Source organism: Protopterus annectens, chromosome 6.part1, assembly GCF_019279795.1.
Source record: "Protopterus annectens isolate FY-2018-M chromosome 6.part1, PAN1.0, whole genome shotgun sequence".
Lineage (NCBI taxonomy): Eukaryota > Metazoa > Chordata > Ceratodontiformes > Protopteridae > Protopterus > Protopterus annectens.
Genome location: NC_056738.1, coordinates 408,034,143 through 408,053,816, shown reverse-complemented (window position 1 = coordinate 408,053,816; position 19,674 = coordinate 408,034,143). Strand labels below are relative to the sequence as shown.

Sequence of the window (19,674 nt, the reverse complement as noted above, 5' to 3'; positions counted from 1 at the left end):
CTATACCGCAGCACCTCCACTGCAGTACTAAAAAATAAATCATTGTGTGTTTTAACCCCCCCCCCAGCAAAGGCTGTTTTACCCAACTGTCAGGGCAGTAAAATTGTGTTCCTGAAGTCTTGGGCATTTATTATTTTTTTAGTAGTAGCTGCTTTACTAGGTAGTGTTATTTTTTGATTTTATGAGTATTTTTGTTAATTTTGAAGACCTCTCTTTGCCCTTAACTTATATGTCTCAGTTATGAATTATTCATGTATGATCTTCCATCACATTTACTGTTCTATTTAATTGCCACACTGCTATTTCTATTCTTTCTGTAATGTAATTTTACTTATAGTGTATGTATATATGTATATATATATATATATATATATATATATATATATATGTGTGTGTGTGTGTGTGTGTGTGTGTGTGTGTGTGTGTGTGTGTGTGTGTGTGTATAGGTGTAGGGCACTTGATCAACTGTACATGTTCACTGACAACCAGATGATTGATGTAAAAACATCAAAACAACAAAGATCAATGCATTCTGCGCATGTACTAGGAATTACTCCAGAGTGGACTAAAAAAAAGACAAGTGTTTTGCGGGGGAATATACTAACTCCAAGATCATACATTCCTTGGAAGAAGAGAATATTCCCCTACCCAGAATTGTCAAGCTCTCACAGCTGTCAGCCATCTCTTTGCATTGATCAAATGGTGTCGATGAAACAGTTGTGGGTGTAGGTGTACAATCAATCTAGTGCCCTACACTTATATATATTCTGGGTAGCATTTCTGTGTTTATTTACTGTATTATTGCATTGTTTAGCCTTTTTTAACCAAAAAAATAAATAAACAAAACTACTATCTTGTTTGCTCGTTTCCCGCCTTTCCTAGCTAGTATAGTCCAGATCCCAGGCTTTGCTGTTTTCAGGACTTTATTTTCTGTGATCAGAGCTATCCAGACTTTGCTGTGGTAGAGGGAAGTCCTACTGCTTACCAGTGGGAGTGGTGAGCATTGTACTGCCTATCTAACACTAGAGGAGTGGTTTCCAGCTCTGAAATTGTAATTTTATTAGCCAGTTTGGGCTGATTTCTATCCCTTTCAACTTTCTGGCTTAAAAACGTATGTGTTTGTGCATTTTTTGCATTGTGCAGCACAGAGGGGCTACAGTTAAACTATTCCAGGTGCCAGAAAGTCTGCGCTTCAAATTTTCCCTTAGAACTAGCTGGTTTCTCAGTAGTAGCACTAAAATCTGAACCCCTTTTGCTAGCACTTGCTCTAGAACCTGCTGGAAAACACTAGGAAGCCTTAAACTGATACAAGCACTCAACACTCCTTGTTAATAAGGTGAAATTAATTGTAGGTACTAAACAGCCTATAATTGCAAAGTACCTTGCAAAGGTAAGGGACAACAGCTCTTGTACTTTACAAAAAAAGCACCTAAACAGGCATGTCCAAGGGTCAGCTTCCAGTGATTTCTCCTGTCCACCTTGTGAATCTGGGCATACTGGGGCAATGCAGCAACTGCCTCATGTACACAGACTACCCTCTTGCTCTCTCCAGCCAAGATTGTGCTAGACAGTCAAGAGGAGAAGGTTAACACCTGCACTACACCTCAAGCAACACATAGCCCTTCAAAACCCACACCATCAACACCCACACATAGCAACACTAAACCCACATATGCGGAGGCCCTTAACATTAACCTGCCCAAGCAACAAGGACCTCCAAAGCTGAAATTTAAACAAACACCAGTCACAACCAAAGTGACACATAGCTCACAACACCAGTTTGCCACCCAACAACAGCCCCTAAGGAAAGACAATGTACCTAACACTTTAGTCATAGTTAACTCTATAGTCAGGCACACTGATGTCCCACTCACGAGGCTGAACAAGGAGAAAATTACAGTCAGCTGCCTGTCGGGTGCCAGGATCCGCCATATAACGCATGCACTCAAGTCAATCCACAACAAGTATAAATACGACTCTGTCATTGTCCATGTTGGTGTGAATGACTTGAGACCTACCTCCCTGGACTACATGAAAAGAGACATGGAAGAGCTCTCGGATCATGTGGCCCAAGCAGGTATGACCCTAGCCCAGAATGATACCACAATATAGGGACAAAATGATTGACTTCAACAATTGGCTAAGCTTCTGGTGTCATTCAAAGAGAATCCAGTATCTGTCTGCCTGGGACAGCATGATCGACAAACCACGATGCTTTGCCAGTGATGGTCTGCACCTGTCACCCTTGGGATTCAGGTTACTGGCTAAAGCTCTTGCCTCCTCTATATTGCCTTTTTTAGGCAAGGTTTAAATGACAAAACCACCACCGTAACAGATACAAGCATGCAAAATCTGAAGGTAATGCTACTCAATGCTATAAGTCTAAACCTCAAAATGTACTCTCTCGAGGCACTCCTAAAAATGGAGAACATCGATATCTGTGCAGTAACTGAGACATGGTTCAAGACTCCAGAGAGCACCCCTGCAATACCAGGCTACAACTCTTACCACACTTTTTGGCCACCAAACCAAGACCGAAACACTAAAGGTGGAAGAGTGTCCATATTCACCAAGGATATTCATACCGCCAGGCTAGTTGCCCAACACTTATTTGAATAACAACACCAACAATATAAAAATACAAAGAGCAGCAGACAGGTCAGTCGTCAGGAACTGCAAGCAGCTATAAACCACACACAACGAAAATTTGACCTAGATTTCATCTTTTATTGCAACAGACTTCTTCAGAACAACAGACTAAAAACTTTTTGATCAACTTTGTTGATTACATAAATAATACTGTGCAATTTTGGAAGTTTACCTATGCCTTTAGTAAGGATGAGTTGTCTTATTTGGATGTCAACTTGAAAATTGATAAAGTAAATAATTTATTGGTTTCTGGTATTTATAGAAAGCCCACCTTTTCAAATTCATATTTGAACTATTCTAGCTAGCACCCTGAGCATCAGAAGAGGGCTATCATTAAAGGTCAGATGGTTAGAGCGGCCAGAATGGTTAGTGAAGATTTTGATTTTGTAAGGGAGGTTGAATTTATCAAGGGTATGTTCATAAAAAGAGGGTATCCTGCTGCTTTGTGCCAAGTTATAAGTGATGAGGTAATCAGAAAAAGATATGGTACGTATAAGGCCTTATTAACTATGAGGAATAGTGGGAAAATATCAAAAGGTGGTAATATTGATATATGTAGTGCCACTTTTAATGCCGGGAGGGTGAGTGTGTTTGTAGGAAATGAAGATAGTAGTGGTTTAAATATTACTGGAAGCAGTGTTTCAGATATTTATTTTATTACCACCTACTCCTATGATACCCAGTATATAATAGATATTGTACGTAATAACTGGAGGTTGCTTAGACTTGATAACATGGTTTGGGATAAATTAAGTAACCCCCCTAAATTTGTTTATAGAAAAGGAAAATCTTTCAAGCAACTTTTTGAAAGGGGTGACTGGTGTGTTGAAAATGTAGTCAACATAAATAGGCCAAATGGTAATTTTAAGCGTGGGAGATGTAGCATGTGTCGTTATATCATGCTCACTGATTCTAAAATATTTGTGGCTAACTTGGCTATTAGTCTACATGGGCATTATGATTGTTATAGTAAAAATGTTGTTTACCTAGCTAAGTGTTGCCAATGTCCTGCATTTTATGTAGGAAAGACTTGTACAGCATTTAGGGATAGAATTAGTGAGCATGTATTGGATATTAGGCACATGAGAAATACCAACGCATTGGTCAGGCATATAGAGCAATATAGTGGGCATTAATTTAAGTTTTGTGTCATGCAACACATTAGTAAGGATAGTCAAGGGGGCATTTTAGATGTTCATCTTGATATTAGTGAAATGAAGTGGCAGTTAACATTGGATGCCACAGTGTTTCCTGGCATCAGCCACCATATTAGTATTGCCCCCATTTTAAAGCTAAGTCATCTTATGGGGTAAAATGTTTTTTACTGTGGTTTTACTTTACATATTTTATATATGTTTTTCAATTTATTAATATGAATAGTTAATGAATTGTGTGTTGTTTTGGTATTTTATAGTACTTTTTATTTTTCATCTTTATTTTTCTTTTTCATTCACATATTGAGTGATCATGTGTGTTCTTTTTTGTTTAATCTATATTTTTAATTGATAATTGGGTATGCTCAGAATGTATTAATTATTATTCATTAGATTTAATTAGATGAGAGTATTTAATGGTTGAAGTTGATCAAAAAGTTTTTAGTCTGTTGTTCTGAAGAAGTCTGTTGTAATAAAAGACGAACCCTAGGTCAAATTTTCGTTGTGTGTGGTTTATAGCTGCTTGCAGTTCCTGACGACTGACCTGTCTGCTGCTCTTAGTTGCCCAACACAATGCATCTGAAATTCTCCAGGTGCAACTAATACTAGGTAAGACTGCAATCCAAATTGTAGCTTTCTACAGATCCCCCACCATGCCCCAAGATTCTCACTACACCTTTCTAAACATACTGGAAAATATTAAGCTACAAGCAAACACCCTAATACTGGGTGATTTCAACTACCCTGCAATTAACTGTGAAAACTACTCGGGTACTTGCACCTTTTCCCAACGGTTCTTGGAATTCATAAATTCCAACACCCTGGATCAACTAATCCATTGTCCCACCAGGGGCTCCAATATCCTAGACTTGGTCATTACCAACATGGGAGATAGATGCATGAACTACAAAATTAACTGGAACCTCACCTAAGTGTCATGTTTAATCATAGCCTCACCTCAGGCTTCGTGCCCACTGAGTGAGGCACAGCTACAGTTATCCCACTCCACAAGGGGGGATCCACCTTGGATCCCGGGAACTACCGTCCCATCAGTCTGATGAGCCTGATCTGCAAGGGCATGGAATGCATTATCATGGAACTTATAAACAAAGACATTAGCAACCTTCAAATACTGGACCCCACCCAGTTTGGGTTCGTGAAGGGCCAATCTTGTCTCCTGAACCCGATTGACTTCTTTGAATCAGTCTCCAGAGCTGTGGACGAGGGTAAGGCGGTCCACACAGATTATCTGGACCTTGCCAAGGCCTTCAACACCATCCCCCACTCTGGAATCATAGATAAACTTACTAAGCTGGGCATAAATCTCTACTTCACTCAATGGGTTGCCAACTGGCTTATTGACAGAACCCAGACTTTAAAAGTAGCTGACTCCAAATGCAGCTCCAGACAAGTGACAAGTGGAGTACCTCAGGGTTCAGTCCTGGGACCGCTCTTGTTTGGCATCTACTTCTCTGAAGCACATACCAACACTAAGGGACTCTGGCTAACAAAGTTCGCAGATGACTGCAAACTGTGAGCCATTATTGAACCCCCAAATGATGTGGATATTCTTCAAAAGGACATTACAGAAACAGATGCTTGGTGCCAGAGCCATAGGCTCAAGCTTAATGCCAAGAAATGTATAGTTATCCCCTTTGGGAAAAACCATGTACCCATGAATTACCACATAGGTGACAGTACACTAAACACTGAAAGTGTGATGAGAGGCTTAGGGACACAGGTAGACAGTCGTCTCACCTTCGATAACCATATCGCCATAACAGTCAGGAAATCCTTCTATGTGGCACACCTCATCACTAAGGGCTTTTCATCCAGAAAAAAGGAGGTTATTGTCCCACTGTACTCATTCCTCATTAGACCCATTATAGAGTACAATGCCCTATTTGGTATGTACTTCAAAAGACATCTGCAACAGCTGAAAAGGCCGCAGAAATACCTCACTAAAAGAATCACAGGCCTAAAGCAGATGCCCTATGCTGACCATCTAAAAAAACTCCAGCTATACTCTGTGGCATATCGTCTACTCAGAGGTGATCTCTGCTTAACATACAAGGCCATGTCAAACCCTGAGCTATTGGACATGCTCCACGTAAAGAAATCCCAATCCCTCAGAACCACACACTCCAGGGATCTAAACCTTGTCATCACAATGAACAAAATATGCTGGAGGGATAGGTTCCTGACCCAGAGACTCCCGATACTCTGGAATAGACTGCCCATACATGTCAAGCAGAGCGCCTCCTTGGCCCTCTTCAAAAGGAAACTTGACGATTGGATGGGAGATAGGAAATTCACCCCGGGAATCACGTCAGTCACCCTGATAGACAGGGGTCCAGGGAAGTACATATTGTGGGAAGCAATATCCAGGGAATTGTTTGACTAGGCTTGTATAGGCCCTAGGGCTGATAGCCTAGTACCAACCTATGAACCTATAGATATATATATATATATATATATATATATATATATATATATATATATATATATATATATATATATATATATATTTATTTATATATATATATATATATATATATATATATATATATATATATATATATATATATATATAGATATATGGGTTCCATACACTAGATCAATTTTCACTAATTGAAATAGTGCATGGAATGCTCACTGCAGCTTAAAGCCACTTAATCGAAAGTGCACTTACGTGAAGTTCAGTACAACGAATGGGTGTTGTACTGAACATCCGTGCAGTACTCACAGACCTTAAGGTTAGGGCACAGGTCATACTAAGGGAATAGCCCGTAGGGCTATCCCCTTACCATGACCCATGCCCTATCCCTAAGGTCCATGACGACTGCAGAGCAGTGAAGGACATAGCAATGTCCTCCACTATGGTGCCATAGTCATGAACCTTAGGGTTAGGGCATGGGTTAGGGTAAGAGGATAACTTTACTAACCATCCCCTTACCCTAACCCATGCCCTAACCCTAAGGTCCATGACTATCGCACCATAGTGGAGGACATAGCTTTCTTTTTTATGTTGTCCACTGTGCTGCGGTGTTTTCGGTGAAGTGCACTTACACAAACGTTCACTTTCATTAAAGTGAACTTTCGCAGAAGTGAGACTTCCTATTACAAGTCTGAAGTAGTGAACTTTCGTTCTTGTAATAGGAATCGAGATATATATATATATATATATATATATATATATATATATATATATTTATTGCTTTCTTCATTAATATCTTCATGTTCTATTTCTCTGTCTTTCCTTTGCATCATATTTCTTGTATTGCTCCTCTTTTCTGTTTTGCTGACTCTTTTTGTCACTGAAATGTTATCTCTTGCATTATAGCTCATCACACATATTTTTGTACTGCATACTCGTGTAAAATATCCTTTCTCATGTATTTTGCACATACTTTTCTTAATGCTAGGCACTGTCTCTCTTGTGTCTACCCTTCAGCTCTGTATCTGTTGTAACTGTATGACTTCCTTTTTGCAATTTGCAAGTTTCTTTTCAGTTCACTGTGATTTTCTTCATTACCCATCTCCCTTTTGCTTGTGTGTCATTAACTTATTCATTTATCTATCTATCTATCTATCTATCTATCTGTCTGTCTGTCTGTCTGTCTGTCTGTCTATCTATCTATCTATCTATCTATCTATCTGTCTGTCTGTCTGTCTGTCTGTCTATCTGTCTATCTATCGGTCTGTCTGATTGTCTGTCTGTCAGTCAGTCTGTCTGTCTATCTATCTATCTCTGTCAGTCTGTCTATCTATCTATCTATCTATCTATCTATCTGTCTGTCTGTCTGTCTATCAGTCTGTCTGTCTATCTGTCTATCTATCGGTCTGTCTGTCTGTCTGTCAGTCAGTATGTCTGTCTATCTGTCTATCTATCTATCTATCTATCTATCTATCTATCTATCTATCTCTGTCAGTCTGTCTATCTGTCTATCTATCTATCTATCTATCTATCTATCTATCTATCTATCTATTTATCTATCTATCTATTGATTGATTGACATTTGTTTACTGGGAAAGTCTGTAGTTCAGACATTTCTTTTATGATGCTTTGCTTCTTGACTAAGGAATATGAGATGCTTCATTACAGATCCCAGCTTGCACTTCTTCCAGCAGTAAAATATAAAGTACGTTGTTTCTTTTCTGTGGTGTGGCAGTTAGTTGCTTTGTAAAATATAAAGTACTTTATCTTGTTGCCATGTACGTGACTGTCATGTCTATCTGCCTGGGACTGTCACAGATCACTGCAGTTTTCAGTACTTGGATCAGCAGGCCAGATACACAAACACAAACACTAGATACAATACTACGAGTCTGCTTTGCAAGACATATGCAGTGCACAACAAGCAGCCCCTATTCAAATGTTTAACTCCCCAAAGAACGTTGAACTGATTTGGGTACTACTGTGTATAGGACATGGAATGCCCATGAGTAACTACTAATACGACATACTGATGACTATTTAAGATTCCTTAGGGAACAAGACTGCTTATGGATGAATGTTAAACACATGTCTTATTCAGTTCATGCATAATTCATGAACCTTCACTTCCTAGATTCTCTTCTCCTCAGACAATAACAATCGTAGGCCTTGCAATGAATCAGTCATTCACAACCAGTACTTTTCTTTGAGAAGAATACACTCTAATCACTATTGTTAGTCTTTCTTTGCTACTTTTCTATAAATTGCTGCTTCTGCATCAGACTTCATCTTTAAAAAATTACAGTTGCAAACACAGGCCCCTGGATATTTTCTGATATGTTGTGAATGTTGAAATTAACATTAGGGCTGGAACTTGGAACTTTTCTGGGAAGCATCGGTTCTTTTTTAGGAATTATCAGAATTTTCTGCGGCATGACGCATCTTTTCTCTGAAGTGTCAGAACTTTTCTGAGAAGTAGCACGGAAGGAAAGAGGTACATGGGTCTTGTTTCATCATGCTACCTCAGTGTGTTAAGGAATGTAGCTGTGGGCAGATCATTAATCAGTGAGGCAGTACTCTGTGTGTGTGTGCTTTTATTTTATCATCCAATATCACTCAGAGAATGACTAGAGTTCATAAAATTAAACCTTTTTGGTTGGCAAAAAATATGTTGTCATAAACCTGTTACAGTGCAGAGCTATTTGATTTTTATGAGGTAGTTCAGGTGTTTTAGTGTCAGATACTGAAAACTGTTTGTCTTGCTTTTCTAACTACACAGAGGAATAAAAGTTTGTTTTATCTCACCAGAGTGCTGGTTTATTGTTTTCATCTGATATATGTGCGTGTATGGGTGTTTGTGTGTTTGACAATGTATTTATGTATTTAATTGCTACAAAACATGCATTTGTCAATTTTCCATGTACCGAGCATCAACCTTAGTGCATGCAAAATTCAAAGTAAAAAATAAATAAATAAATAAAAAGCATTATTTTTGCAGGGGGTAAGCCCACCAGTACCCCATACCACATGTTAATTATATATATAACTCTGATCACACAAGCCCCCAGGGAAGGTGCATATTTCTCAGTCCTGGGAATTGTCAGTCTTGCACACCTGTCAACCATCCATCTTGTCAACAAAACAGATGTCGCCATTTGGGAGTTTCGTTTATTTTAAGCACTTATGCACTTCATGTGGTTGAAAATCAGTTTGGGCAAAGGAAAATGCCGGTTCAGTTCATCAAAACCAAACTGACATAAATTTCCAGCATTTCTGTGTTCAACATCGATTGAAAGTTTGCCATTTCCACACTCTGCTGTGATTCTGAAGTTGGTATATATAAATAACATGAGGTGTGGGGGTGCAGGGATGTGAGAAGGCTTGCTCCCTTGCAGGAAAAAAAAGGTGTTTATTGTGTTTTTTTATTTAAGTTGCATTTTGATAACAGGATTGATGTTTTTATGTAATCATTTCCATTTTCAAGTATATGACATATATGTATACATATATGACATATACGTATTAATATATTAGATAGATAGATAGGGATATATATACATACCCCCCATACACACATAGATAGAGACATACATACATACATACCCACACACGCAGATAGATAGATATTTTAGATAGATACATACATACATACCTACACACACACACACACACACACACACACACACACACACACACACACACACACAGAAAAAAAAAAATAGATACACAGAAAGAAAAAATAGATAGATAGATAGATAGATAGATAGATAGATAGATAGATAGATAGATAGATGGATAGATAGATAGATAGATAATCAAACATTTTAGGATGAATAATGCATAGTGCATGTTGTGTGTTAGTGTTGCATAGACTGCTATTTTATGCAAAAAAGAAACAGTGTTAAATGTTAGGGCAGCAAAAATAATACCAAATGTCAAGATAAATTTAGAAGTCCAAGTTGAATCAGACTAAACAAAATGTCAAAAATCAACTGTATTTTCAACATTTATCCTTTAGTTGATGGTCTAGACTCTTTCTTTGCAACAGCTGCATACCATTTCAAAGCCCAGCAATTTTTGCTTGCCTTCCACCAATGCCCACCAGTAAGTTTGTCCTAACATGTACCTGACTCTGTATGTATTTTGTGCAGGTACATATTTACTGCAAATCACTTAGGAATTACTTGCACACTTTCCAATAGTTATATTGAGACACTTGGAGATACTTACTGGACTCTGATCACAGCACCACTGATGACCTTTGCATGGATAGTCTATGATATCAACAAAAGCCCAAAGAAAACCCAAAAGCTGATTTCTCAGTAATGATGCAGTTACTCAATAACTACTCTAAGGTGCTTTATTGCATCTAAATTTTAGCAAATTTCAATAATAATAATAATATTAGTTTCTTTATTATTACTACTGCCGCTGATCTAGACAAAGTAATGGTAGTTTGCATTTAGTAGCTAATCAAATCACTTAATGTTTCTCAGCTCATCTATAATTTTAGGTATATAAGTAGTCAGTGTGTTACATTCATGCTACTAATTGAGTTATTTTATCATGTTTATGTGCATTTGTAAAGCAAAAGTCAGTATTCAGAACTCCCAGCTATACAGAAACTGGCATTTTGTCTAAATGTATTGCATCTTGGCTAGTGCTGTTATGATTAGTAAACATTCATAAACTTAAAAATATTTATCTTGGTGACTGCCTTCGATTCAGAATCCTGTGATGTGATATTATTAATGGTCCAAAATTAATTTAGCAAATTAACTTGCATCACTTGTGTTAGTGTTTATAATGTGCACTCCAAATGTTTTTTTTGTTTCCTCCTATATGTCTAGGTTTTCAACTAGCTTTGCTTATTATGCACTGGCTATGGACCTTCAAAGTTTTGGCTTTAATATTTATTTGATCCAAGTAGTTTTTGGTGCCATTGATATTCCATTCAAGATAATTTCTACTGCAACCATGAACTTCATTGGACGGCGTTTCACCCAGTCTGCCTGTCTCATCCTACCTGGGTTGGCAATCATTTCAAGCCTGTTTGTACCTGAAGGTAAAGCTGTTAAAGATAAGATGAATATAAGCTAATCTGTCAAATGATCCATTTTTATAATTTACTACAAAAAGAACAGTAAGTCAAGTTGCCTGTACAAAACCCCTTTTGGACTATAAAGGTTAGAGCAAGAGAATTCATCCATACTGTATGAGTTGTGGTCATACATTTCAAAAGTGATTTATCCTTTGATATGTTTGTTTGATACATAAGGTACAAGATAATCTTTCCCCATTCCAGGTAGTTTCTTTCCATCTGTGCCTGAAAACCATAGCCATAAGTCCTGTGAAGCCAGCAAGAATCTAGTAGTAGGAATAATCATTCAGGAAGTCACACAGCTTGTTTGGTCTCATATCCTTTGCTTATCTTTCAGCAGACTTGAAGGTCACAGATGACCTCCATCTCAAAGGTCTGGGAGTCTAGCTTCACCCCTAGGCCTTGCAAATTTAACAGAGGACCCTAATTGTTCCCAGGCAGGGAAACAACCTAACAACCCATCCCCTGAAGCTGCAGCATCCATGAAACAGTGCTCAAAGTATTTCTTTTAAGGCCCTAACCTCACCTAATCATGCCAGATATGTATTCTCACATCACCAAGAGGGCATACAATGACTTTCCCCTCCATGTGCATGTTCCTGTGAGTCTACCTGATATTATCAGAAACCCACTTCACTGAACTGCCAAAAGACAAGACATCTTTGCTGAAAACTCAATTTTTTGAACATGCACAGCTCCAGAGTTTTATTCCAGGAAAGGAGACACTTGGGCACCATGGGAAAATTTGCTATTTTCCCCACTATAGTGCGATCTTGGAGTTGGTTTATTTAGTTAAGGGGTATGTGGGGGGGCAAAGTCCCCTACTTCGGGGGGGGGGTGATATGCTCTGGTGTGTCTGTTTTTACCTGGTGGCCAAGTGTATCCTTTTCTGGAGTAAACCTTTGATGATATGCATATTCGAAAAATTTAATTTTCGGAAAAGTCATCTCATCTTTTTGTAGTTTGATGAAGTGGGTTTTCGATAACATCAGGTAGACCTGTTTCTGCATCCATAATGGTTACTACAAACAGCTTGGTAGGACCAAGCACATGGCCCTGATCTAGTGTGCCATATCACACACACCTGTTCTTCCAAAAGATGTTGCCATGGCATTGGCACAGACTGCGTCCAGGTTGGACAAGCCAAAACCTGCTGCTTACAGTACTAATGGCCTGCAAATACATCAATATGAACTTACAGCACCACTACAATTGTTATTCACTAGGTCATTTAAGTAATGGGAGATTCCTCAAGACTGGAGATATGTACTTGTTAAACCCATCTTGAAGGGAAAGGAGAACAGGACAAACCCAGAGTCATACAGACCCATAAGTCTGTATTCTTGATGTGGAAAAATAATGAAGAAGGATATTTTGGATACATTATTATCAGAAGTGGAAAGGTTGGGAGTTGAAACCATACATCAGCATGCATATGTTGAAAATAAATCTTTAACTACATGTAACATGATGTTCTATAATAATATAATGGCTATAAATAAAAAAAGTGTGCTATGATGTAATTTGCATAGACTTATCTTCAGCACATTAGAATAACTAGGTAATAATGTAATCTTAATAAGATGGATAGCTACATGACTTACAGATAGGGTATGGCAAGTATCATGCAGCAATTGTACAGGTAAAATTCTAGGTTATGGTCAGTGTCCCACAGGGCTCTGTCCTAAGCCCATGTTTGTTTAGGTTGCATCTTTCAGATCTATCTTTCTATGTTCTATAGTCTGAATGCACATGACTTGAAATGAGACGAATGATTGTATTTGCTACAAGTAGGACATCTCTGCAAAAGAACTTAACTAAATTGACTATTTGGGTATAGAGGATGATGAAGATAATGATGATAGTAATAATACTAATAATACTACTAATAATAATATTGTGCTAATTTTTGTCGGTTGTATCATATTCCACAATGCAATACTTTTTATTTACATGTGCATGCACATATATACACACACCTTACACAACAGTTATCAAATATGTGCTTAAATTGACTTCTTACCGTTAATCAGTGACCATACAAAATGAAACAGAGTACTACAAGTATGAAACCTATCCGTTATCCAAACATGTTTATTATGGTAATAGTTCCTAAACATAGAGCTACTTTTTATTAATGAGTAAACAAAATGGAAAATTAACTGCAACTTTCTTAACAAAAAGTTGTAAACAACTTTAAAACAATATATGCTAGCTGGGTCCTCTGAGCACAACATTTTTTTTAGAATATGTTTATCTATAAAATGACTGATAAATTCTGTAAGTTTTCTATAAAGGTGCTATAAAAACATTCTATAGTTTTTAGTGAACAGGACAGAAAATTATGTTCTGTGGCTTTCTTAAAAATAAAGCTGTTAACAACCTTAAAACAATATATGATGGCCAGGTACTCTAAGCACAAAAGTTTTTTTTTTTTCAGAATATATTTATCTATAAAATGAGTGACGTAGTCTGTAAGTTTTCTGTGAAAGGACAATAAAAACATAATATAGTTTCACACATTTTATACAAACAAATGTGAATGAAATTAAACACAAATAGAAGGCCAACATGTCATTGAGAGAAGCATGGCAAAGTATAGTAAAGTTTTGTTCCAAAGAATGAGAATTTTTATTTATTTTATTTATTTATCCTTTCTTGACCTGGTTAGTCCCACTAGGCTAGTAGCCTCTTTTCAGGGGAGACCCAAGGTGGTATATATACTATTAGGGGAAATTTGGCCAGGGCATCGGTAAACTTCCTCTACTCATTAGGAGATTGCTTGTTCCATTCCTAATGCAGTGGCAGCAGGAAGAACAGCACTCAAGGAGATGCAAGGTAGTGGACAGCACAGAGGTGAATGTCGGTGTAGTGTTTGAAGCTCTACAAGATTCAAAGGAACTGTTTTAGCAGAATCTGTTTGTGTCTTTAGAAGCAAACATTCAAAACAATGATGGATGTGTTATTACAGCCCTTCAGTCAGCAGGGTAGCGCTATGATATTTTTGGTGAATCATTGTTGCAGGGGGAGACAGAGAGTAGGAAAAATGTTTCATGGGATGAAATTATGGACAAATTACAATGAGAGGAATCAGAAGCTATTTTGAAAGAAGATTGCCAGATAAAGAAATCTTATGCTGAGACTATTAAAGAAACTTCAGGGAAAGTGATAAGAAATGAACAGAGGAGAGGAAATGTCAACAATCAAAGGAAATTTATGGTGAAAATTCAGAACAAAGAAGAAAAAGAAATGAACAGGTATGACATTTGGAATAATTTAGAACTCTCATTCAGAGTCAAGGCTCAGGAGGTAAGAGCTTTTATTCTTATTCATAAAGAGCTTTTGTTACATTATTTTGACTCTGTTCTGAAAAGAATTTTGGGAGAGTATGAAAGAAAAAATTGTAATCCGTGGAATTCTTATGTTTTTAAAGCATTTCACAGAGAAACAAAAAAGAAAATACATGTTCAATTTTCAAACTGAAGTTGAAAAAGAGACTTTAAAATAGATTTATGCAACTTTGTAAAGAAGTTATGGGCATTAGCAAAGTTTATGATAACAGAGGATTATGGACTAGGGGATGGGACTGTCATACTGTACTGAAAATCGAGAAAGAAAAATTGTTCATATTGCTAGTGTGATACATGTAGTGGGTAACATAGCTGTAAATATAGCGACCAAATGAAAACGTTTTTTTCCTGTGGAAAAGATGATAATTTGATAAGTAACTGTGATAAGAAGAAATGCTATATTTGTCGGGAAACGGGTCATGCTGCTAAAAAAGTGTTAATTGAAATGTTATAAATGTACAAAATTGAGCATTTATGGATGTATTGCAATCTAGAGAAAAAGGAATGAAGAAGAAGAAAACGAAAGTGAGGACAGTATAGAAAGAGAATACACAGTCCCAATAAAAGATAAAGAGGAAGTAGGGAAGCAAGATCAGGGTAAAAATAAGATAAGGATAAAGAGAAAAATATAACAGAAGATAATATTGAAGAAGGTTCTGAAATAAGTGACGAGAAAACTATAATTTAGAAAATTATGAAAAAAGAATTATATTGGCAAAAGATGAAAAGACAGAAAAAGAAAGTTTAAAGGGATAAGTGTAAAATAGAAAAAGAAAGGAAATCAATAATGTAAATGAGATAAATACTTCAAATTTATACGATTTTTGGTAAGTTACAACATAGGCATGATTACTTTGGGGTGCTTTCAATAAGTGTAAATAAAATATAAGTAGAAGACTAGGCATCCCAAATTAGTGTAGTAAGTATGATGTTGACATATTAATATTGGAAAATGTAAGATTTTTAACAAATGAAGAGAGATTGCAAACAAAGAAACTTTAGGGAAGAGATACAATATAAAACCTAGAAAAAGAACTATGTTCAGGCATAGTTGTAAAGGCAGTGAAAATATTGAACATAACATTGGCAATGATGGGAAGATTAAGTATTGTAGATTTCATATGGTATAATCAGGTATATAGAATTATAGCATAGTGTGGCTTTGTTACAAGTAAAGAAAGGGAAATGTATTTTATAAAACTTTGAATTATGTAGTAATTAATATGAATATAATATTAACAGGGGATTCTAACTATGATCTGAGAGGAAAATGAAGAAGCAAGAAAAATATTTAAAATTTTTTTCAAGTTATAAAATGTTGCAATTTAAAGATTTATTGTAATAATTTGTAAACATATAGTCAAGGTATATATAAAATGGAAATATATTTTATTTATTATCACAAGGTTAAATATAGCTAAGGGAGAGACACTTGTAACAGGCTTTTCAGATCACTCAGACATATCGATAGAAATACAAGAAAATAAGGAGTATATCAGATTGGGGAAAGGAATAAAATGAATACATGAGAAATTATAGGATGAAAATGGGAAAAAATAATATGTGTTTATGGAAAGATCACATTTCCACTAGAATGTGTTATAAAAACTGGTCTGAGTGGTGGCTAGCTTTGAAAGAAAAATATAAAAAATGTTTTTTAGAATGGCAGTCCAATGTACAAAAAGCAGAAAAAAATAAATTATAAATCAATGTGTATGGAAGTTATAAAGGATTTAGAAAGGAATTATAGAGAATATGAATTGATAGAACAGAGAATTTATGAAAAGAATCAAGAGAATATCAATTTATTACTTAAGCAATGTTATTATGTACAAGGGGAAAAGTTGTATCAGCTTATTTGAATGGCATAGTTAAAGAGAATACTAGTATAATGAGAGAAATGAATGATGATAGAGAAGAGGTAAGAAGATCTCAGGAACAAATTATAAATATTATAAATTATGTAAAGAAAATGTTTCAAGATAGAAGGAAGGTATAACAAATGAATGGCACTTTAAAAACTTGACAGAACAAGAAAATAAGGAGTTAGAAAATTAGATTTTTTATGAATTAAATAATGTACTTAGACAAATTAATTTATAGTCAGTTTAAGGATCAGATGGAATAGGATACCAATTTTATAAGAATTTTATGAACTGGAAGAAAAATACTTTCTAAAAGTTATGAATGAGTGGTTAAATGAAGGTTTTATGCATAACTGTTTTTGTACTAGTGTACATAAAGTTGTGTGGAAAAATGAAGATAAAAATAAACTTAAAAATTGGAGACCTATAGTATTAAACAATACAGATTATACGATTTTTATGAAAATAATTCTGAAGAGAATGGAAAGTAACATGAAAAGTATTATTGAAGATAGCATTTATAGTTTAGGGAAAGGGATGTCAGGAATTATTATTCATATTAAGAGAAATTGTGGATGATATTATAAACAGGACTGATGAGACCAAGATTATGATAGGAGTTTTAAATAAAGCTTTTAGTACTGACAACATGAACTTTTCTGGACAATTATGGAAAAGTATAACATTAGTAAGAAAATTAAGAATATATGCTGTTCTGCATATAATAAAAATAAAGTAAGAATTTTAGTGAATGGATGGTTAATCAAAGAAATGGATATAAAGAACAGGGATGTCCTATGAGTAGTAATATATGTTAGCCAGAGATGTAACTTTGCTCATGAGATGCTAGTTATATTACTGATGAAGGGATAAAACTCCAGTCATTTTTAATTATGCAGATGATATTATATTGACTATTAGAAACAATGTCTGGATGAAAGAAGTATACTATATACATTCATATTTAAATACAATATACATAATTTTAAATAAAAAGGTAAAGGACTGGGTGATATAGTAAAGATAGGAGGAGTATATTTCTCAATGAAAGAAATCTCTGTGTTAGGAATAAGATTTGGAGTACAACTTTAAGTGAGGAATAATGGAATAAGATACTACAAAATAAAATATAATGATGATTTATCTCAAGTATTTAGGCTCTAGTATGTTTTTGTGCAATTCATTTCTGAGGAAGTCTATTGCTTTTGATAAAAGCATGAAATAAAGTTGCATTAAAGCTAAAGAGTTGATTTAAGGCTTGTCTTCTAGCTTAACAGTGGTTTTAAGTATTTTTTGTTGTATACCATTGTGTGTAGACTGTTCCAGTTTTATTTTTGGAATAGGGCACTAGATGAAATAAAACAGCTGTTTTTAGAAAACATACAAGCTATCTTTTAATAAAAAGGTATGCTTGATTAATTCAGTTATACTGGGAAAGATTGAATATTTAGCTATGTCTATATGTTGCCAGTACTCTATGAAAAAGAAATGCTACAAGCATTTTTTATTCTTTTATATGGGATTCAAGATGGAATCCAGTGAAGAGAAAAGTCGTATACATGGAGAAAAGGGAGGTTTGGGATTAATAAACCCAATTGTTTATGCTACTTCTTTGAATTTGTATAAAGTTTTCTGTTGGAGAAATGATAAAATGAAAAGTTAGTAGTAAATTTACTAAAGTACAAATATAAGTGACATTAGAATATGTTAAAAAAATCAAAAGAAGAAAAGCATGTTTAAATGAAGTAATGAGATGTTATCAAGAAAAAATATATTTTATGGAAAATAATTGAGAAAAATAGAAAATGAGAGGAAAGGCTGGTATGAAAATGTCAAGAAATAATATCATCTTAATCCTTAAGTTGAAAAAGTGAATGGAAAAGTTAAACTATAAAACTATGAAAAGTATGGTGTAAGAAGCAAGTAGAGTGTCAAGATTTTTTATGGAAATTAATGATTAATAAATTATTTGAAATGGGAAATAAACCATATAATAATCAGTGAAAAGAGTTTGTATATATTGTGGTACAGAAGAAACTGCAGAACATGTTTTCTTACAATGTATAAGGGTTGCAGAATTGTGGGAAGATTGAGTAAAGAAAATGTTCTTGAAAATATAAAGAAGGTAAACTAAATACATATGAATATCATTATTTATGGATATTATAGCCATAAACATAAGAAATATGTTAGTAAAATAGATAAATATTATTTTATGTAATGCAGACTATTTGGGATGAAAGGCTAAATGAAATTATGTTAATTGTATACAGAAACTTGCAGTAATTTTAAGAAAAAATAGATGGTAGTTGTGGAAAAAGGAGTGGGGGTCAAAAAAGATAATGAAGGTTTAACATAATAATGAAAAGCAAGATATCTATGATGGTATGACAGTAACAGAAAGGAATGGAAATTTCTGAATCGAATAAATAAGTTTGTAAAGAGTATTGTATATAATTTTTTTTAAAATAAAGAACCCTTACTCCTTTCGCTAAGTGTCATGGAATCTTTTACATCTTACCAAATGTAGAGACCAAGTGAAAGTCAAAAACAGCAAACCATCTCAGTTTATTGGTTAGAAATTCAATAAAACTAGTAATACAGAATCCAAAGGTTAAGCGCTTTCATCTCCAAAGTACGTAAGACTTCTTCAGAATAAATACACTGTAGTGCCCCACCCTTAATATACTAAAATCATCAACCAATTAACCAATTAACAATTGACTAATTGAAATTGTAAAATAAAAATAAAATTACACAACCCAATATATCACCATAAAATATGTTTTAACTTTAAAATACTATTAATACTAACACTTTCATTAATCCATGGATATATGATGGCGTTCAATCTTAACTGTCATCTAAGTTCACAAATAGGACAATTTTCATCTACAACATATCCTTGTGTGTCTTTAACTATTTTTTGCACAACCAAAAAAAAAACAAAAACATGTTCACTGTGGTCAATTGCCTACACAATGCATAAGCCAGGGATTGTGTCAACCTCTCCTCAGACCCTGTCCAAATCAAAAACATATCATCCAGGTATCTAGTGTAATAAAGGATGTTATGTTGATATTCACTCTTAAATATAAACTTGTTCTCCCAAAATGAC

At 35.1% G+C, this 19,674-nt stretch overlaps 1 protein-coding gene across 1 annotated transcript in view; it reads left to right on the top strand.

Moving 5' to 3' along the window:
- The window catches only part of LOC122805301 (solute carrier family 22 member 6-A-like), a 291,374-nt gene that overhangs the window by 191,702 nt on the left and 79,998 nt on the right, over positions 1-19,674 (top strand). Inside the window, exon 8 of the mRNA XM_044075389.1 lies at positions 11,091-11,305. Coding sequence (XP_043931324.1) covers positions 11,091-11,305 — 215 coding nt within the window. The remainder of the gene's footprint in view (positions 1-11,090; positions 11,306-19,674) is intronic.